The 21,935-nt window shown below is 39.7% G+C and overlaps 1 protein-coding gene across 1 annotated transcript in view; it reads left to right on the forward strand.

The window, feature by feature from the left end:
• TMC1 (transmembrane channel like 1) overlaps positions 1 to 21,935 on the forward strand; it is a 360,874-nt gene that overhangs the window by 281,108 nt on the left and 57,831 nt on the right. Inside the window, exons 14-17 of the mRNA XM_044391257.3 lie at positions 8,775 to 8,865; positions 10,595 to 10,676; positions 18,229 to 18,335; positions 21,095 to 21,193. Coding sequence (XP_044247192.1) covers positions 8,775 to 8,865; positions 10,595 to 10,676; positions 18,229 to 18,335; positions 21,095 to 21,193 — 379 coding nt within the window. The remainder of the gene's footprint in view (positions 1 to 8,774; positions 8,866 to 10,594; positions 10,677 to 18,228; positions 18,336 to 21,094; positions 21,194 to 21,935) is intronic.

Below are 21,935 nucleotides of genomic sequence, written 5' to 3' on the forward strand. Positions count from 1 at the left end.
TGCCTACCAAAAGTTCTTCTTTATTTCTTTCATGATTTACTTAATCTCTCCTATCTACCATGTACCATTTACCAGAGTTACCTGGAGATATTCTATTCTTCACCTTGGTTTTGCAAACTTTTCAGGTGGCCCACTGGGCTCCAGCTCCTATCTCTTTTATAGAGTTGTAAAGGCATTTATGGCTCTTGTGCTGACCTCAAAATCCCAAACACCCATCTCATTAAATCAGCCCGAGATTCTGCCCAGATGCTTGATGGAAGGGTAATTAATGGTCATTGGAAAATGGGTCTAAAATATGCTAATATTCAGGGTTGCTCACAAGACTCTTGACAATCAATCTTATTCATCACCTTTTAGAAATATCTGCTTATCCAGAATTTAAATAATCTCAAAGTTCAAATAAACAGGGATTTTTTTACAGCATACTGTAACATAATAATAATTATAATAAACAGTAGATATTAGACAAAAGAAAGTTCTAGAGCTTCCTTCTAGAGAGATAAAATGTGGTTACTATCATCTTCTTAACTTCAGACACACTGAATCAGTTTTCCCATGTTGCCAGAGTATCCTACCCTCCAACCACTTTTGATAAATAGCAATTTACCTAACTTGCATTCTTTAGAATGTCAGCTACTGTTGATAGCTAATTTTCACAACTTGTTATTAGACTACCCATAGATGTATTATCTTTGAAAGGTGATTAAGAAGAGAAATTCACTAATTACCACTTACAATTATCTAGAAATGCTTTTAAATATATTTGACATAATACATTAACAGTAAAAAGAAAGCAAATGTATACATGATAAGCACAGAATACGGTTAATTTGAGAAATGTGTCTTTTTTGTTTAGGGGAAGTGTCATCCAGAGCTTGGGTAAGGTATGAATTCTGAAAGTAACCCTTTACTTTATTGGGTTTATAATAAGAGAATAATGAAGGCATTTCTTTAAAAAGATTTTAATTTATTCATTAGAGAGAGAGAGAACATGAGCAGGGGGAGGGGCACGGGGAAAGGGAGAAGCAGGCTCCTTGTTGAGCAGGGAGCCCAACCATGTGGGGTTCGATTCCAGGGCCCTGAGATCATGACCTGAGCCAAAGGTGGACACTTAACCAACTGAGCCACCCAGGTGCCCCATGAAGGCGTTTTTGAGGATGTTTTTATGTATATGACCAAGGAATAGCAAGTGGAATATTACTTTGGAGGATTTAAATAAGCTTGTTGCTGTAGAATAAAAGTGGTTAAGTGTTATTAAAATGCATCTACTACAGTAAATGTTTGGAGAACATTATATTAGAATATCATGACAAATTAGATGGGAGGAAGAAAGGGGAATAATTTTATACATTCAATATAATGCGTCTAAAATTTCTTTCTACAATCCTGAAAATTATAAATTTTAAGTACTCTACATCACTTCTTTCAAATAGTTGTTACTTAGGCGTTGACTGTATACATGCATGAATTTACATATATATGTTTATGTATATATATATGTCCATGTTATTTCACATATACATACCCATACGTACTGGGATATCTACATAAAGACACAACTGTCTGGATGAATTAATATTTCATTTTATGCGTATCCTATTATAGTGTTTCTTGACCAATGCTTGGTTACAAGCATTAGGAAAGTTTAGAAGGGAGGCTATGCAAGAAAACAGTGAAATAGTACAACTTCAAGTCAACTGGGTAGAAAGCCCAGTTCACGTAGGAGCATAGAATGCTCTGTGGGTGACCTCACCTAAGCTGTGTTGCCAAGTGCTCAGAACAGACCTCCAGATCTGAGCTTGCCATGTGGCAAGCAGTCAAGTTCACTAGGTAGTCTTGATTATTTGCAGAGCTTGCTGAACTGCCATCATTTGAAATTTCTTACCCACTCATGGATCAAAAGGCAGAACACACTGTTTCAACAGAAAACTAAAGCTCTTTTTTAGTTCTTCTAAATATCACAACACAGCATTTTGAAAACATATTCCATAGTACTTAGAAATGTTTAGCATAGGGTAGAAACAGGAACACATGGGTATTGTGCAGAATCATTTTACACAGTCTTCCAAAGCAGGATGGCCTCTCTCATTCTGAGGCAACGCCTTGTAAATCCATCTGTTTACAGTATTCAGAATTTATTGCATGTGTTTGAGTCAAATGAACATGAACCAAGCAAAATCAGCGTGGTCTGTCTGCCAAGCCCTGTCAATGGCCTTGTGAAGAGCTGAATGTAAGTCTATCTAAGAACATGAGCTTGTCTATGTGCTCCATGGTGGAAATTACCTCCTTTGTCAGAAAAATTCCTACAAACAGATGCCTAGAATGCCTTTCTCTGCCTACTTGAATTCTATCGGTGCTTCGATGCCCAGTTTAACTCTTCTCTCATCTATATCTTCAACAAGCTTTCAGGCCTCCAGTGTCCTCTCCCTTTTCACTTTAAGGCTATCGAACACTGTTATATAACAATTTTATGGGCCTATATCTCATTTTTCTTAATGGTGTTTAAACTTCAGAAAGGAATCCGTGTTTCTTTTATTTCTTTCAAAGCACTTAACACATTGCTAAGAGTAAACACACTCAATAAATGCTTAGAAAAAATGGCCAAGTGTACCATGTCCTCCCTATTTTTATGTGTCCTTGTGCCAATCACATGAGGTAGATAATGATGTTATTCAGGGGAAAGTGGGAGCACTGAGCTCGAACGAGGTAGATAATGATGTTATTCAGGGGAAAGAGGGAACGCTGAGCTCAAATCCCAGCCAAGCTGGGACACTTTTTCTTTGGGTAGGCTTAGATCCTGATTTCATGAATCTAATCCTCAGTTTCTCATCTCTGAGATGGGGATAATAGTAGTCGCCACCTTGCTGGATTTTGTAGCAATTAAATGAGATGATGGGCATAAATAGTGCCCAGTAGATGGCAAGCATTCAGTATATGTTAGCTGATGCCACCATTACTGCTGCCAATCACATTTCATAGGTGAGAATGCTTAGTTGAATCCATAAGTCTCATAATTCTTCCAAGAGCACACAGCTAGTGTGTGACAGAGGCAAGATTCAAACCCATGTCTCAATGATAAGACACAGATCATAGAATTGAATGGAATGTAGTCGTATTCAAGAAAGAGAGATCCCTTTTTGCCTCTTAGCACAGAGACACCCCAGCTGACCTGAGCTCTCTGTAGCAGCACAGCCCAGCTGAAGCCGGACTCAGGCTAGAATTCACCCCTTCATCCTCTCAGGCTGAGGCATCACTGGGTCTTCTGAAGCCAGACATCGGGGCCCAAGAACGTCAGGTCTCAAATGTGGGTCTGAACCTCTCCCTCTCATTTAGTGGCAAGAACAGTTCCCACACTTCCCACATCTCATCATCTGATGGGAAATGGGCTGGCTTTCTGAGCAGTTTTGCCTGGAAATATCTTGTCCTTTCTCAACTTTGTAATTTGGAGACTCGGGCATAAAAATTGAAGTCAGCACTATTAGTACTATTGCTATTAATAATAGTTCCTATTTATAGTGCTCTTATTGCTTGCTGTGGACATGTTACATGTGTTATGACTAAACGTATTGCATGCATTATTTCCCATAAAACACAGGACAACCTTATGACAGAGCTATTAGTATCTCCATTTCATAGATGATGCAACTTATCTTGCAACCATTACCACCACTGCCACCAGCATCTCCTTTAGGAAAATAACAGGGGTTTTGAATCATCACTTCCAGTATTAGAATTATTTTAAACAACGCTACCCGTCTAGTTATGGAGTTCTATTATCTAGGCGGCCTATAGTCCTTATTTCCAATCTCTGTGCATGAATGAGCATAGTTTCCAACCTCTGTAACTTCCTTTCAATTACTTGGTACTATTTTAGGAAAAGTCAGAGTTCTGACTTTGAGTCACTTTATTTTTTTTATTTTTATTTTTTAAGATTATTTATTTATTTATTTGACAGAGATAGACAGCCAGCGAGAGAGGGAACACAAGCAGGGGGAGTGGGAGAGGAAGAAGCAGGCTCCCAGTGGAGGAGCCCGATGTGGGACTCGATCCCGGAACGCCAGGATCATGCCCTGAGCTGAAGGCAGACGCCTAACGACTGCGCTACCCAGGCACCCCCTGACTTTGAGTCAATTTAAATTGGTCCTTTTTTTTTTTTTTTTTAAACAACAGTGTTTACTAAGAAAAGACTTCTCATTCTTCTGATCTCTTTTACTGGGAAGTGTTCCTGAGTACCAGTTTTGATTACAGTTGACTTAAAGACCAGTTTTGAAATGTCTTTCCTTTCTCAAGCAATACATTGGTTGCCTAATCATACTATCCAACTGAAAACAAGAGGAAAGAAGAGTCATCTTAACCTAACCCACAGAAGGAACGTGTTTCCTGGGATGAGAATGTGTCAAAGACAGCATAGCATATCCTGACTCCCCTGTGTAATCAGACCTGTATCCTGTGTTGTGGGTAAATTATCTATTTTGTAAGTTAGGCCAAAGTGCGCTCCTTCAACTAACTGTGAAAGCTTTCTCGAAAGCCCATGAAACCTTATTATTCTAATTACCAACACAAGGGGTGGATAAATGAATTATGAGGCCAGGTATTATTGCCATTAAATAGATCTCACTCAATTATTTATCCCTGGGTCTGGGGTTACAGTGCAGGGAGCCGTGCATACTGTACCAGGGCTGGTTTGAGCTCTACGACCTGGAGACTGGATTACAGTCTTGGCAGGCAACTTCTGTTGAATGCAATTCAAGGGAATGACACACATTTTTTCAGTCAGACATTTGGATGGTTTGAAGCCAATGGATAGTCAAAGTTTATCCACAAAATCTTATTCATTTTATGTGTGCAAAAAAAAAAATCCCTTTAAATTATCTGGATATGTACAAATGGGTAGGAAGATGAATTACCTATAGGAAAAACACAGACGTTTTCTTGCTTTTTGAGTTTTCAAAGGCTCTGCTCTTTATTTTCTTGGATTCTGGTATCTGTAATGGGCATGCTAATGTGATAAATATCAGTTCTCATCTCCATACTGCATAGTTTCTTTTTGTATCTTGTTTCTAATAGCACAATGAAAGATGTTGTCCTCTGGTTAAGAAATCTGTTATTGGAGAGGATGGGATTGGGAGGTACTAGATTTTTTTTCTTTACTTTCTCCCTGAAATCTTGCAACTCATCGAAAAGGTTAGCCTGGAAAATAGTGTTAAGAGATGTTCTCTCACTGAGTCACCAGTTTCTTCCCATCCGATGTCCCTTCTAGGCCAGCAAGCTGCTAGAGTGCTTCCTTATATCCTGAGAGCATCCTATTAGGAGGTCAAGAATCTCCTAAATTGCTAACAAATTATTCTCTACTCACCCCATAACCCCTGGCTTTGTTTTCACATCACCCCCTAGACTTCTGATGAGTTGAGTCCTACACTTATTTTGGCAAGGGTGGGCAATGGGGAGCAGAAGGAGCCAGAATGACTCTTCAGGGATCCTTCTGGTATGAAACTTGGGGGAGGTCTTTTGAAGAATGAATTTATGATTAATTTTGTGGTGATTTTAATTTGGTTATAACCCTGACTTCCCTCTCTCTCTGTCTTAAATCTTGCTAGTTTAATGATCCTATAACATAACCATCAGTTCACAAAATTAAAAATCTTGTCAGAAATATGAAGTAGAATACCTATTTCTTTACACTTATGGCTGTTCAGAGCAGTCATGTTTTCTAATTGGCCACTCATCTAGAAAGCTATGTAACTCTCAAAAACCAAACTGAGCGTCTTTTAAATTATCTGTTAAGTGTTTAGAGTAGCAAACATGTCCATAAAGTAGGCACTTTACTTTTGAAAAACATTTTGACTTTACTACTAGGACGAATGTTTGATTCTCTATTTATACGTGTTTATTAGAATAGAGTGATGTGATGATTCCTGTGTATACTTAGTCGTACGAATTTCAACATTCTTGATGCCAGATAATTGAATTATGGCCAGTTCTGCTGTAACACCATGTATGGGTTCCTAAAACCCACCACACTGTGCAAAATAGGGCAATGAAAACCACAGGCTTATAGGAAAGCTGTGGCTAGGGGAATAATACTCAGAAATATCATCAGCAACACATTGACAAAGATGGGTATAAAATGGCAGCAACATTTTACACGAAATTTGTGTTATGCTTAAATTGTTCTGTAATGCGTCAATCATGTTAGAGCAGGTTTTCAGTTCTGAAACAACTGTTAACAAGAGAAGCCACTGTGTAATAATCCCTCTAACACTTCCACACTTATGATCTTACCTTCTTCTTGCTACCACTGGGCAAGCAGGGAATCCGTTGCCCACCCCCTGGTTTGTTTGTGGGGAATCCTGACCTGTTAAAGGCCACGAAGTGACCGAGGGAAACTGTGCAGATCGTGGTAATGTGTGTGTGAGTTCTGGGCACGCATGCTTTCCTCTGAGAAACAAGACCCTCCTGAACATGTGTACAGAGAGGGTCAAAAGCACCGGCAAGGTCACAGAGACAAATCACAGAGGTTGGGTTAGAATTTAAGTTAGAGTCAAGCTTAGTTTAGTTCCACATTTTATAAATGTCTGTGAGGTGCCATGTTCGTTCTTACTGTATCATCTCTAGAACATAATGTTAATGCTTAAATGGGGCATGTTTTCTTGATTGCATGGATGGGGAAACCCAGCCATGAGAACTCAGTTTATACTTTTTGATGTGGCTTCATTAAACATTTTAGAGTGTGTAGAATGTTTTAGGAGCCATTTTCAAATTAATCTACATAGCTCAGAGGTCATGTCATATGTCAGGGCATTTGACGACATGGCCAGTCTAGTAACCCTTCCCATTTCCAGGGGTCTGCTCTAGTAAGTTTCTTTTTTTACTTTTCTTCCTTCCTTCCTTCTTTTCTCTTTCTTTCTTTCTCTCTCTTTTTTTTTAAAGATTTTATTTATTTATTTGAGAGAGTGAGAGAGAGAGAGCGAGCATGAAAGGGGTGAGGGTCAGAAGGAGAAGCAGATTCCCCTCTGAGCAGGGAGCCAGATGCTAGGCTTGATCCTGGGACTCTGGGATCATGACCTGAGCCAAGGGCAGATACAACCGACTGAGCCACCCAAGGGTCCCCTGTCCTATTAAGCTTCTGAGAAGACTCATGTAGAAGGGTGCAATCCCAAAGTTTAGGAAGGACTTTGCTTTGGAGCATTAATTAATGTGGAAAATACAATTGTTGGATACTCCCCTGTCTGTATGTATCTCAAGTTATGCTGCTCAGCTCCACTTCCAGAAGGTTTAAATTTATTAAGCACCTCCTCTGCTCGAGGTAGTGGTCAGTGCTGTGGGGGATACAAAAGGACAAGATACTGTCCCTGCCATCAAGGACCTCATTTGGGCGGTTTGTTGGATGACTGAAGAGAATCTACTCCATTGCACTTGTGTTTTTATGGCAGAATATGGGTGAGTGCACAGGTGCAGGTGAGGAAGCAGACATCACTGTGGAGTTACTGGCTAAGTCAGCAGGTGCATGTTGAGTTTTGATCACTGAGTATTATAAAATCATGAGTTTAGCACTGTCACTAAGGAACACCTTACCAAAAAAAAAAAAAAATCCTTCACTGACTTCATTTTTTCAAAATTTACTTTGTATGTTAATAAGCTTATTTATAGTCACATGTTGAAGGGTCTTATTCTATAAAATCACACATTCCAGGGACCATCCAACTGACAATGTTGCAGCTGTCCAGATTTGGGTTCTTTGGGCAATGTGGCCCCTAAAAGGGCCCTAAAAGGTCAAGACAAGCCTGGGCCCCTAAAAGGTCAAGACAAGCCTGGGCCACCTCTGTTTTTAAAATTCATTTCGCATGTCAAACACACAACAGTAGCAAAATTGGCCAAAGTTATGAAACTGCAGTATATTTAACATTAACCATTTTGGTGAGTTGATGCTTTTCTACACACATACAAAGACACTAATGTGACTACTGTAAATGTGTAACTATTTGGGAATAATGTTAAAGTTTATATATGAGGCCCTTTTGAAATGTGAAGCTAAAAGTATTCCTTTCCTTTCCCTTCTTCCCTCAACCCCATTTGCTGCACATAATATGATTCCCTGTCATAATTGGTTTTATGAGATTAAATACGAGGTCAGTAAAATGTGTTCTATGTCAGTTTGTCCTAAACTCTTTGACTTATTCTTTTTTAAGTAATCCTTAAAAAGAATAAAAGAGAATATTTTAAAATAAACATCCTGACTGCCAGAATCTGAAGTCAGCTTTGGATTCAATTTTATAGATGGTAGAAATGAAAAGAACTAGCATTCTCTGTTTTGACACTTAGCATAAATTCCTTGCTTTTTGATTAATAGTAATAAGTGAGAATAAAATATCTTATTCTTCCTGACCAGAATTAAAAAGCTTTAACATCGGGGCACCTGGGTGGCTCAGTCATTAAGCGTCTGCCTTCAGCTCAGGTCATGATCCCAGGGTCCTGGGATGGAGCCCCGCATCAGGCTCAACAAGAAGCCTGCTTCTCCCCCTGCCTCTCCTCCTGCTTGTGTTCCCTCTCTCGCTGTGTCTTTCTGCGTCAAATAAATAAAATCTTAAAAAATAATAATAATAAATCTTAAACATCTATTACAAGTCCTGAGCTTGAAATCGAGCTTAAACTCATGTGCTAAGGATCTAGAAGAAATAAGGCTGCAAACCTAATAAAATGAAATGTCCACTATCTCTATTCTATGATTCTCAATCTATACTCCCTCCCCCCCTTATTTTGTTTTATTTTCTCAGGGAAGCAAAGAAATTTGTGAGTGAAAATGAAGGAGCCCTTGGGAAAGGGAAAGGAAAGCGGTGGTTTGCATTTAAGATGATGATGGCCAAGGTAAGCATTTTCACAAATCAGTGTGGTTGATGCCATGCATTCTCAATGGCAGCCATATTGATTCCAAGGAGGAGAAAATTGGTTGTTATGGGAGAGGGAAAACATCTTACATTTTCTATGTACGAAGCATGTATACACATGTAGTACATACACAGTATATCTACAGTATTAAAATTTGGGACAGGGCCTGATTCAGAAAACAAAGAAACAAAAAAGCCCCCCAAAACTATTTAAAGTAGTTAAAATGAAAAATAAGTTGAAAAACATTGATTTATGGCAAAAGACTTACTTGTGTGATTTTCTCACTCCTAAATGGCAAAGACTGTGCCCCTTTCATTTTCATTCCCTGGTATTGAAGGGGGCTTCTGGGTTAAAGTTTCTTTCTCAAAATGTGTACAAGTTTTAGGGCCAAATAGCTCTTCTCTAATCAGAAACATCAACTATAAATTGAATAAGAACATGAGAAAAAAACAAATAATATACCAATATACACATAGATCCTTGGAAAAGACAGAAAAGAAACTAACATTTATTTAGTATTTACTATATCTCAAGCACTGAACTGAATCCTTCTATAAAGTTATCATATTTAATTCTCAAAGCAAAGTAGGTATGTAGGCATTATTATCCCCTCTTTACAATTGTTATACCACTTGTCAGCTAAATGCATTTCCATACAGATGGCATTTTGTGAATAAAATTCACAAATCTTAAATGTGAAATAGAGATAGATTTATGATATATATCAGGGATTAATTTTGTCTGTTTTTATAATTTAAATGAATAGAATCATATAGTATTTATACTTTTGTTTCTGGCTTCTTTGATGCAATATTATAGTCATGAGATACATTCATGTTGGGGCAGCTGTAGTTCATTTTTATCAATGTGTTGTATTCCATCGTAGGAGGAATATTCATCCATTCTCTTGTAGATGGACATTTGGGTTGTTTCTAATTTGGGTAATCTTTTGAACTTCAGACTTGTCTCATACTGTTATTTGGGCCCTACATGCCTGTCCATCTCACACATGATCCCAGCCTAATGTGCACTTAACACAAAGTTATCTGCCCCATTCCCATTCTTCCATATAGCCCTTGTGGTCCTCTTGACCATGGATGGCCCAACATTGTGGAATAAAATGGAAGGAAGGTCTTTTGTAAAAACTAATGTGTGATTCTTTTTCTTCTTCCCTTTTCTATGATACCATGCCTTTTCATTAAATTAGCTGCTCTACTTGTACCAGAACAAAAAGTGTCCAACATCAGAACACTTGCTATCCTGTATTGAAGTTACTTGTTGTGTTCTGTTTACTCTAGTAGACCCAGAAACCCTTCAAGGCAGGAGCTATGTTTTATTTATATTTCATCAATTTCTTCATGCAATGAGTATTTAATTAAACACCCACAATTTGCTGATTGCCTAATATTAGGGGCTAACTCAGTCTCTGCTCCCTTATTGTCTGGCAGAATAAACAGATCTTTCTCAACATATTTGCTATAAAACAGGGGATCCATAAGAGTTTTTTTAATTGAATTGGTGTGGGGGTGGGTGGGGACCAGGGAGGCTAGTAAAACCTACTGTTCTTCCTTTTTACAGAAAGCCTTATGTGGCACCAGAAAAATCTTTCCAAGCTCATTGTCTTGTGATGTTTTGGTTGGGGTTGGAGGATAAACATCTTGGCAAACAAGAGGCTGGGTTTTACTGTTGTATCTGGCTTTCTTTTCAGAAATGGGCAAAATTTCTTCGTGATTTTGAAAACTTCAAAGCCGCTTGCGTCCCATGGGAAAATAAAATCAAGGCAATTGAAAGTAAGTGCTCATGAGATCTCAGTAGATGGGAAGGATCTTATCAGATGCCTTTCTCAGTTTCTATAGTACTGGAAAGATTAAAAACAAGAAAACGAACAAACAAAAATAACCATTTTTTCATTCTCTTTGCTTACTGTGAAAATTTGCAAGCACTTACCAATCACAGCACTGGAGACCCCACTCTCCCTTCCTACCTTAGACCAAAATATTCTCATGCTGACCTTTTCTCTCCTATACAGGGAAGTCAATATTATGCCCAATGACACTGAGTCGTATATATCCCTGGGAAGGCAGCGATTTTATGCTGGCAATGAATATGACATTGAAAATATATATTCTTGTGAGAGTTAGACAATAATCAAAATGAACAATGTCTAAAAAGAATGAAGAAATCTTAAAGCCTCGTTTTCAGATCTGAAGTAGAATAAGTAATCATCATCCAGGAACTTGCTATGTGAATATCATATTGTGCCTTTGATACAGTATTCCTAGGGTACAGAGAAGTCAGGAGAATATACTCCATCAAAAGCCTATTTAGAACAGTGCTCTCGGCTTAGAATAAGGCAAGTAAAATTTTTAAAATATCGTGAGTGTAATAAATAATTTTTAATATATATGTAGAATATAATAATAAAGAATATAAAGAAAAAGGGATAATATTTCAAACAATTCTGAGCACAATCTTGCCATATTTTGTTTCTAAGAGTTTTGACAAGGACCTGGTTTTCCTCCCTGACTTTTCAGATCGAGAGGCAGGTTTTCCTGCTGGTTAAATGTGACTTTGCATAATTAAAATGGAGGCTCCATAGGGAGATAACACAGTTGATGGATATTTCACGGACATGATTGGGCATGTTTTAGGAGTGCCTATCCTCAGTCCTCTGTCTCTCATTATCAAGTGGCAATGAATTAAAAATACATCAGCTAATTAATTGCACTTCCTCCCACAGATTCCTGTACCACTCTATCATTGCTTTCTTTTCCTCCTTAACATTTGCTATCTAAAATACTGTATTTTTAATTTAGTTTTTAAATATAATTCCATTTTATTTTATTTTGTATTTGTTTCTTCCGGTAGACACGAAAGCAGAGGTTTGGTTTTGTTTACTCCTGGATCACCAGACCTAGAATTTGCTTGATCTTAATAAATATGTGTTGAATAAAATTAAACAGTAGACGTTCTTCAAACGTCTACCATTCTAGGAAATGGGAAAAGGAATTTAGACCCATCAGAAAAGAACAGACACCATGGAATCCTTAAGTTTCAAGTGTGCAGCTCAAATGTGGTACCTTGAGAGGCCATTTGGAACATTAAGGTCTTGATACAATTTATGTGGAAAGAACTCTGGATTTGGTTCTTGCTTTGGTGCAGATTTGCTGTTCAACTCTGAGGCGGTCATTTAATCCCCCTGGGCTTCAGTCTATTCATCTGTGAGATGATAGGGTTGAATCTTGATCAGTCATGAGATGTAGCCCAAGACATTTGTTAATAATGAGAGTTAAAATATGTACATTTGCAAATCATTTATTTGGAAGGTTCACTAGGTTCCAGCAGGTTCTAGCTTGTCTCAATAATAATGTCATATCCACTTGTGTTGCAATACCCCATCTTAAGTAGGATAGAAACACATGGAATTATTTTTCTTGCCAGAAATTTCACACAGGAATGGAAATTGGAAAAGAAATGGAACATGGAATCAGTTTTCTAAAGGTTGTGGTCCTTTTGTCCCTGACCAGCTCTATAGTATGGCTAATCCTTTTATATCTAGGCCCTCTGTTTCCACATTTGGAGCACCCTCAAATTTGAGGTTTAACTGGTTCCTATACAAGGCAATTTCCAACTCAACATTCTATGATTTATAAGTTTATATGTAAGCAGATGAAGTTCTTTATACTTTTGAGTGATAAATAATTGAAACAGTTAAATGAAAAACAGACTTACAGCAAGAGAGGCCTGCATTATTTACCTTCTCTGCCAGTTCTTCTTAGAAAAAAGCAGATTAAACATGTACCCTATTTATAAAATACATATTTCATATGGTAAAATAATACCAATGCTTTTCTCTTACAGAAATGACCACTTAATCTTACAGAAGTTTCGGAAATATTATTGTATTCCTTTTGAAAGTCAGAATAATCTAACATGTAATACTTCATTTAGTCTTCAAAATAAACTTGACTGGACTGATTAATTGAGCAAATACTCACTGAGTGCCTGCTGTTATTAGGCCTGTTTCCAGGCCCTGGGCATGCAGTGCTGACAAAGACAGGCAAGGCTTAATCTTACATCCAATTGTATTAATATGCATGTGGGTGGGGAAGACAGGTCATAAAATATAAGCATTTAAATCATGAAGAAATTTCAGATTGTGGTCAGAGGCATGTTTAAAACAGGAGCAGCTAAGCTCCATTCCAAAGTCTTTCTAATCCATTTGCCCTCATTCTCTGCTCCATCTCTAGATAATACTGAACAAGTATTTTTGTAAGTGTGGTTTTAAAGGAATCCCAAATTACCAGCCTTCTCTGAGTTTCCATAACACTCTGTCGAATAATTGGCAGAATCGAGAGGGGAACTTAAATCAAGTTTAAAACTCATGCTGTTTCCATCCTGATTCCAGTAGGGCCTGGATCCCTTTGCTAGTGCAGACCAGGTACCCACTTGAGGGCTCCCCAATTTTTTTTTTTCACATCAAAAATAGATTTGATCATTCCTGCCACAAAGGGATGCTGTGAAATTCTACATCACGTGGGGATGCTGTGAAATTTTACTGTCATGCCAGCCTTGTGAAGAGGCCATGCTAAAAATCCCAGGATTACCCACCAGGATGCACCTTATTAACTGCATTACATTATGCGTTTTGCTGAAAAAGCTGTGTATTTGTACTCCCTGGAAATATAATCTATATCCATTGTGACTCCAGAATTATTATCAAAACCATGGATTAAATCATGGTGTGTCCTTCAAGCTGGAGATTACAAGTCTTTCTCAGAATTGAAATCTATTTCTTCCTAATAATCAAGTAAGGTGTCAAAATAAGGTGTGAGTGAGCTATTTTTCAGACTGGAAAGATGTGCAGATAAACTACCCTAAAAACAGAGTTTAAACCTCATGTTTCTCTACTGGCCTAAGAGCTGCAGAAAATGCAAATCAAATTTGCCACATTTAATTCCCCTAGACCAGTTCGAAAGAAACTATGCTTCATGTCCTAGCCTAACAAGATGGTATTTATACTGTGCTCATACAGCAGGTGATTTAATTGGTCTTTTCCCATTTAGAAATGCTCATATTTGTCTGCCTGTCTTATTACCCATCTGTTCAAGAGGAAATTATACATGATGACAGACTACAAATTACTTTGCCTTAATAATAAATAACCAGAGGGAGAGGTGAAACTTTAACCTTAATTCAAAATAAATGCAAGAAAATTCAGCAACAAGAATATTGCATAAGCTTAAAAGGCCTCACTTGAATACGTACCAAGGACTCTGTTTTACTATATTAATAATTCATTATGGAAACAGAATTTATTAGTCAGATTAAAGAAAAAAAGCTTTGGTCACTTCTGGGCACCAGCCCAGTTTGTGAATGTGAATGGCCTTAGCTGATTTGTGCATATTGCCTATATTTTTTCAAACATAAACATTCACGGCTTATTTATTCCATATATTATAAGTTTTTTTAAAATAGTGTAATTATGATTCTACTTGAGTAGAAATATAGCAGTGTGGTTAAGAGAGATCTGGATTTAGAGTCAAACATCTACAGATCAAGGCTGCCTAGTTTAGAACTCTGGCTCCATCATTTACTACCTGTTACTACATAACTCCCTCTGTAACCCTGGTTCCATCATTTACTAGCTGTGTAACCCATGGGCTTAAGTCTCTGTAAAGTGAGAATATAGGAGTTCTCTTCTTGCAGGAATTCCATGATGACTAAAGGAATTAATACACAAGATCAAAATAGGTGCCTGAAACAAAATTCATTAAATGTTAGCTATTGCTATTATTCATCAAGTCTTGGTTCGGTCAAATGCTGTGGTTCCCCATCCACACAGTGGGACTAATAACACTTAACCTTATTGGGTTCTAGACAAAATAAAATGAGTTGATGCTGGCGAAGTTTACAGTATGCATAATTGACCAGCAAGATATGTCAGCTATTATTATTGTTGTTGTTGTTATTGTTATTACTACTACTACTACCCATTTCTGTTTTTTACAAGAGTAAACAATTTTATCTAAGAGACTAAGCACATGGAATGACTATTCTTTTTAATTATGATCTCTTAGCTACATATAGGAGGGTTTGTCTTCTTAGTCAATGCCAGATTTAGCCATCTACCTCTGATCAGATAGAACTACTGGGATAAATGGATGTGCAGGGGGAAGATTTCTCCTTTATTTTTGTGTTGAGACAGGGGAAGGTCTTATGGAGCTTGGATGCCAACCAGTTGATTCGTGTTCTTTCCTTTACAATCTTTCTTTTGTTACTGTTCTCTGCCCTCTGCCATTGGTAGGAGTTCTGTAGAAGGAACAATGTCTTCTGGATTTCTTGGTCTCTTTGACCTGTGTCTGGGTCTTTTGTACAACCACTACTTTTAATGAAATCTGTTTTCCTGAAATTCATTTCCTTTAGACTTAGGATTCTGTAAAAAAAAAAAAGAGAGAAAGAAAGAAAGGAAGGAAGGAAGGAAGGAAGGAAGGAAGGAAGGAAGGAAGGAAGGAAGGAGGGGGGATGCTTAATGGTTACTTCCCTACTAACAATAAAATAGTTGTGAAAAAATGGAGCCTGAAAGCTTTGGAGTCTAAAGTGTATTTCATCCATAATGAATATGGATTATATATGGGGGAGGGGATACTTTCTGAAACATTATAATTTGCTCCTCTTTTTTGCCTTTAGGTATATTTACACTCTGTACTCAATTTAAGAAATTCATTTGCTAGGGGTTGTGTATGGGGGCTGAAAGAGGGCAGGCCCTGGGTGCTAATGAGAAGAGCACAACCGTAAGAAGGAATGTAGGAAAGGAAGGAGGGAAGGAAGGGAGGGATTGAGAAAGGGAGGGAAGGTTGGTAGGAGGGACAGGGAAGGAGGAAAGGATGAGTCAGCATCCTGTGCTTGGGACTCTAAACCAGAGGATCTCCTGTGTGTGTGTCAGGGAAAAAGCTTGTTCAGATACCCAGAGACAAAGTTCCTTCTCCATTTAATGGGTAACTGTAATGACTAGCAAGCAGGAAGTCGACTGCCTTCAATAAAACATGACAAGTGAACCTGGCTAAGGCGGTCCTTGGGCAGTTGTTACCAGAGAACATAGATAAGAACCATGAAATGATCTGAAATCTCTGGGAGCCAGGTGCATGATCAGATGTCCTGGGAGGGGCAGATCTGCGGAGCCTTTCTGCAGATGGACCCGTGCGTGCATCTGGTTACAGCACCTGTGGGCATGTTTATCAAAACCACACGCTTGTAGAAATCCAGTAGAACTCTGCCTTTCTCTGCAAAGTGAAATGAATCCAAATACCCAGACTTGAAAATAATTGATTTTTTTCAAAATGTCCATTTAGATGCTGACTTTTTTTTTTTTTTTAAGTTTCTATAAAAATTGTCACGGTGTTACGGGAAAAGGCAAGGTGGCTCCTGAAGACTAGACTAGGTTTCAGAAACAGAAGCATGGCTCTCGTGTGGTCTCAGCCTCATCTTCCTACTAAGAGACTGGAATTTGCTCACCTGAGCCTTCTTCCTTCTGCAATCATGCTTCCCTACCGCTAATGCTGCAGAGCCAGAGGGCCAAGAAAGCCATTGGTCCGGGCAGGTGTTTTGCTGCATGAGTCAGGAAAAGGGGCCTGATGAGGTGGGTGGCTGCAGATGTTTATCATTTCTTCTTGGTCAACTGCAAAGGGAAATTGGGAATTGGGAAGAAAACTAGCAACCTGATGTTGAACTTTGAGTGATAATCAAAGACAGTTTGGCTTTTGTAAATCACTGAAATCTCAACCGGAGACTCCAAATTCCTGTTCTTTCTTCCTCTTCCATTCTCTGATTTATGATGATGTTTTTGTTTTTGTTTTTTTAAATTTTTTTCCCCAGTAAATACGATTTGGACAGATCACTTTCCACTGGGGCACGTGCATGTTGCTGGCACCTTCTTGCCTGCCCCCCCAAATCATTTCCCAAAGCTGAACACATTTTGAAGGTCACAGTCTACCTCCCACCCCCCAATCCTTCTGCTTAACATCTGTTGGCAACTTTCTCAACACATTTAAAATAAAATCTCACTTTTTACCTGTCCTTGGGAGGCCCTACACAGTGTGGTTTGGCTTGTCTCTTCATTGTCATCTGTCACTGCTTTCCTTTGTTCATTGGGCTCTGACCACACAGTCCTTCGTTTTGTTCCTTAATTGTCCTGAGCTCTCGCCTGCCTCCAGATATATGTTCTCGCTCTTTCCTCCGCTTGAGCTGCTCTTCCCCAGCCTGGGCGTTTGCTGCCTCTTCAACTTCAGCCATCTGCTTGAACGTTACCCTCTCTGATGTACTTTCCTCAACAAGCTTATCGAAAGCCATCCTCTCAGTATTTTACCTTCCCCTCTCTAGGACCTATCTGGCTATAATGATTACATACATATAATTGATATAATAATGTAATCATATGTCATTTTACATATCATAGATAATACATACCTATCATATATATGCTACATGCATATATGATATACACAATATACAGATATTATACAATGTATATGACTATACATATAATATATACGATATAGAATATGACACATACTGTACATACATATATGATATATAATAGAATATAGCATATATGATAAATACATATATTTTATTTATTTATTTATTTTTAAAATTCCTGCCTCTCTGTTGTTTCCATACCTCACTAAAATGTAAGTTGTATTAAGACAACAACGCTGTCTGTGACATTGTGTTTCACATCTAAGGTAATTGCTGACAGAAGATACTTTATAAATACATGAAGAGTGAGCGGATGAACTTCAGCTTCTAGGCAGTACCAAGAAAATGCCAGCGATGCAGACAGAGAACCTAACAGGATGGTCTGCAGGCTAGCTGTCCCTAAAGGTCATGGGAAAGGCTTCTGAGGAGGGCATTGTTGCCTGAGAGGAAGGAGGCAGAAGAGCAGTGATTATAATGATAATGGTAGCTAACTACCGGCCAGGTACTGCGCTAACCACTTTACCGTATTCACTCACTTCACATGATTAACTTATCAACTCCGGGAATAAAATGGGCTCTTCTACTAGCAACCCTAGCTGCTAAGGCCCAGGCCGCTCTCCCTTGGACGCGCTCTGAAGGCGTAGGTCACAGTCACTCTACACAACTGGATCTGCGTAGTGGAGAGCACTTCCATTACCAATAACATTTCCTCTTCCTGGATAGAAACAGAATGCTGGAGACTGTCAGTGTGGAAAGGACCAACGTGTTGCGATGAGCAGATTTGTTTTTGAAAGCACCAAGACACGGCTTTTGTTTCGTTTGGTTCTGATTTGCCTTACAACCTTTTCATTTTCTTCTTGATAGGTCAGTTTGGCTCATCCGTGGCCTCATACTTCCTCTTCTTGAGATGGATGTATGGAGTAAACATGGTTCTCTTCATCCTGACATTCAGCCTCATCATGTTGCCAGAGGTAAGAATCTGACTTCCAGTTTACAAAACAGCTGAAACAAGTTTCTCATGTGATCACTGTCCTAGAAAATTTATTTTCTAAAGAATAGCACGATTAACTGGCGATATCCACCCTTGGTGTCACAGTACCTGCAACAAGGTTAATCTTCAAAATGGTGCCCATGGGCCAAAGATCCTAATCCTTGCTCCGAAGGGTACACGAGCCTCCTGAAATCATATATAAAATGTCATGTGTATGTTTAAATGTACATTTTTATGTGGAAGGGTTCACGGCTTCTATCAGATTCCCAAGGTGGTCCCTGTGCTCAAACATTAATTGTTCAAAAGGAAGGCTTTGACACCTTGTGAATTATATTTATTTATTCTTCCACGTTTGCTTTGAAAGAAATGCTTCTTAGTGCAAGCAAGTCAGGACATCTAGCTTTTCTATCTGAAGAAACACAGTGAGGAAATTTTTTCTGGATGTAAAGTAAGATAACCCAGACCATCCCCCTGCCCCCCATGCACATGTACGCATACACAGTGGGGTGGGGTCTTTTAGGCTCAAGGTCAGAGAGGAGAGGAAAACAGATAGTGCTTCTGGATTGAAGAAGGCAAAGCCCTGAGCTGATGAGGGGAGGCGGGGGAAGAGTCCCATCAGCTAAGGCCAAGAAGCAAGACTGAGGTTGGAGCCTTTATCCCTAAGACGTTAAAGGACTCTGACCATGGGATGCTTACTTATACAAAAGTCAGGTTAGGCTTTACTTACACTACAAAGGATCTTTCCGGGTACCATTGTTCAGAACAGCATTGCCCCCCCACAACCAAACCTAAGTGTTTTGAGGGACTTGTTATCCCCATGGTTTTGAATCAGGGCCAGTTTCTGTATCAAGCCTCCCCACAGGCATAATAATCCTAATAATTCCTTACATTCACGACAAGCTTTAGCTTTTAACAGTGCAAAAACACTTTCATTTCTTTTACTTACTGAGCCTCACAACAAATTTATGAGGCGGACAATAGAAGAGTTTTCTTTCCCCGTTTAGAACTGTGGAAACAGTTGCTTATTGGGCTTAACCAAAAGCTCAGAGTAAGGTTTTTTATGCTGTTCTGGGTCTAGGGCCATGACTGTAACCTCCGGCCCAAGATTTTGCGACCTAATCCATTAGTTTTACAATCCCTGAGATAATTCGGGAGGGTCTATGGCTCTCTGGCTCCTGGGAGACAGTGGACCCAGATCGGAAGTCCATTAGCATCATCTCTCAAGTGAGGACTTTCAGGCGATGCGGCAGAATGCATGTCATCGATTTGAAATTAACCCCAGCTTTCTTTCTGCTCCTCTCTCTAAGGAACCCTGAAGCTCCTTCATTGACTATTAGGATGCCCCTTAGTGTCAGACTCAGGGTCTTTGTGGAGTTTTATCAGCTGCACTTGCTCGTCTATCGCCCCCCCCCCCCCCCCAGCTGCCACGGAAATGAAAGGTTGTGGCTGGTTTGCTCCACCTGTATGAAATTACAGAACGCCTGATAGAGAGTGGAGGGAGCCAATCTGTGTCTGATGGGATGTGTTCCTAGAACGAAGAAGCGTATTGTCTTTGGATGCTTTCTTACAGGTTCGTGTTAGATGCCGAGGGGCATCCTGCTTTCTGGGCAATGGTTACCAGCTCCAGCAAAAGAACAAAGGAGGAGGTGCCAGCTTTACAGAACCACCAGAGGCCAGGGCTGGTCCCCTCCCCACAGCAAGGCTCCATTTTGCCCCTGCCTCCTCCCACCAGCCTCAGTCAGCGTTCCTTCAGTTTCGAAGTCCCTGTGTCCCTGGGCAAGCCTGAGACCTTAATCTTCTTTGTTCTTTGTGGCCCCCAACTTTGGGGTGAGAGAGCATGGATAGGACCCACCTTCTGCTTCGTTCAGTCCTAGAAGTCAAGAAGTTTCCATGAAATCCGTGCCAGTGTGTAGAGCGTAGGAGTAGGGGCTCACTTCCAGCCCCTGCCCAGTCAAGCTCTGCACCCAGGCTTCCAGCCACAGTCATCCTCCACCCCCAGCCCCAGGGAAGGAAAGTTTTCATGTTACATAAGAAGCAGCATCTGATTGGCAAGCCGTGTGCTTGCCCTGGTGTAGAGGGCTGCTTTTTCCAATTCTCACCAAGACACCTGCTAGAGCCCTATTCCCGCTCCCTCGCTGGCTGGCTCTGCCCCTAATAACTCCTTTTTGAATCTGGTCACATCAGATCAGGGCAGTAAACCTGAATTAGTGGTAAAGCAAATATAATCAGGGTGCAATCTTTCCTCCTATTTGACAACCACAAATTGTATGAGCGATTCACTTGAGTCTTCTCTTCCTTAACATGAAGGAGAGAATCTCCCGCCACCCCCACCCCTTAGAGGTAGCCCCATATGAAGATGTGGGTAGTATGAGGTTTTTTTTTTTTTTTTGAACACTGTAGTTCCCCCAAAGGCCTCTTTTCTCCTCTCCAGACCTCCCCTAAAAGGGACCAGTTTGGAGGTGGTGGTGGGTAGGGGGGCTTCTCAGCAAGCCTCTGGGCAATGTGGTTGCCCAGCTGCTGGTGGTCCACTGAACTTAGCATGCAGGGTTCTTAGCACTCCCTTTGTTCTTCCCTCTGGATTTAGTAGTCGATTCCCAGAAAATGGGACCCCACGTGGAGACCCACAGAGTCGCCATGAAAATGTGTATGAAGTGCTTTTAAACAAAACCATTTGTGATCGCATGTGTGGCTCAGACTTTGTTTCCAATTATTAACTGCTTTCTTTGCTTCTCTGTATAGTACCTCTGGGGTTTGCCATATGGCAGTTTACCTAGGAAAACAGTTCCCAGAGCTGACGAGGCATCTGCAGCAAACTTTGGTGTGTTGTACGACTTCAATGTAAGTGTCTCCACACAGCTGTGTTGGTAGGAGGACGGATTTTTGGTTACTCTCTGAAACCCCATGGCATCTTCTTCTGGGGCTGGTTGAAGGTCTTAAGAGATATGTCCGTGCCCCCTGCTAAAAAAAATAGGAAAGAAAGGAAGGAAAGAAGGAAGGAAGGAAGGAAGGAAGGAAGGAAGGAAGGAAGGAAGGAAGGAAGGAAAGGAGGGGGGGGAGGGAGGGAGGGAGGGAGGAAGGAAGGAAGGAAGGAAGGAAGGAAGGAGAAAATAAGAGAGAGAGGAAAAAAAAGGATTGGCTTAAGAATATGATAACATGATTAAATGGGAATACAGACTACTGAATGAAGGTGAACTCAGAGATCAAAGGGTTGAAACAAATATCTTTATCTCTGGCTTTGGAGCAGAACAAAGGAAGGGCTTGCAAATGTGCTTTTTGAAAAATCTTGTAGGATTCTTAGGGAATTAGAGCTTTAACATTTTGTATTAACCTCTTTGTTTCCTGAACAAAACTATTTCGTATTACTGAATAGCCAGTACTATTCAATAAATAAAGCTAAATATTAAATACTAAACAGTACTAGATTCTAACTTCTAAATAATACTAAAATGAGGACACTCGATTGTGGTACCCGTGTGAGCATTACTCAACTCTAGTAGGAGAATAGTATTACTCCTTGAGCTGCCCTGGGTGGGGAGTGTTGTTATGGCAGAGACGCATTTTTGCCCATTGAAAAATCATT

The sequence above is a fragment of the Ursus arctos genome, unplaced genomic scaffold, assembly GCF_023065955.2.
Source record: "Ursus arctos isolate Adak ecotype North America unplaced genomic scaffold, UrsArc2.0 scaffold_33, whole genome shotgun sequence".
Classification (NCBI taxonomy): Eukaryota; Metazoa; Chordata; class Mammalia; order Carnivora; family Ursidae; genus Ursus; species Ursus arctos.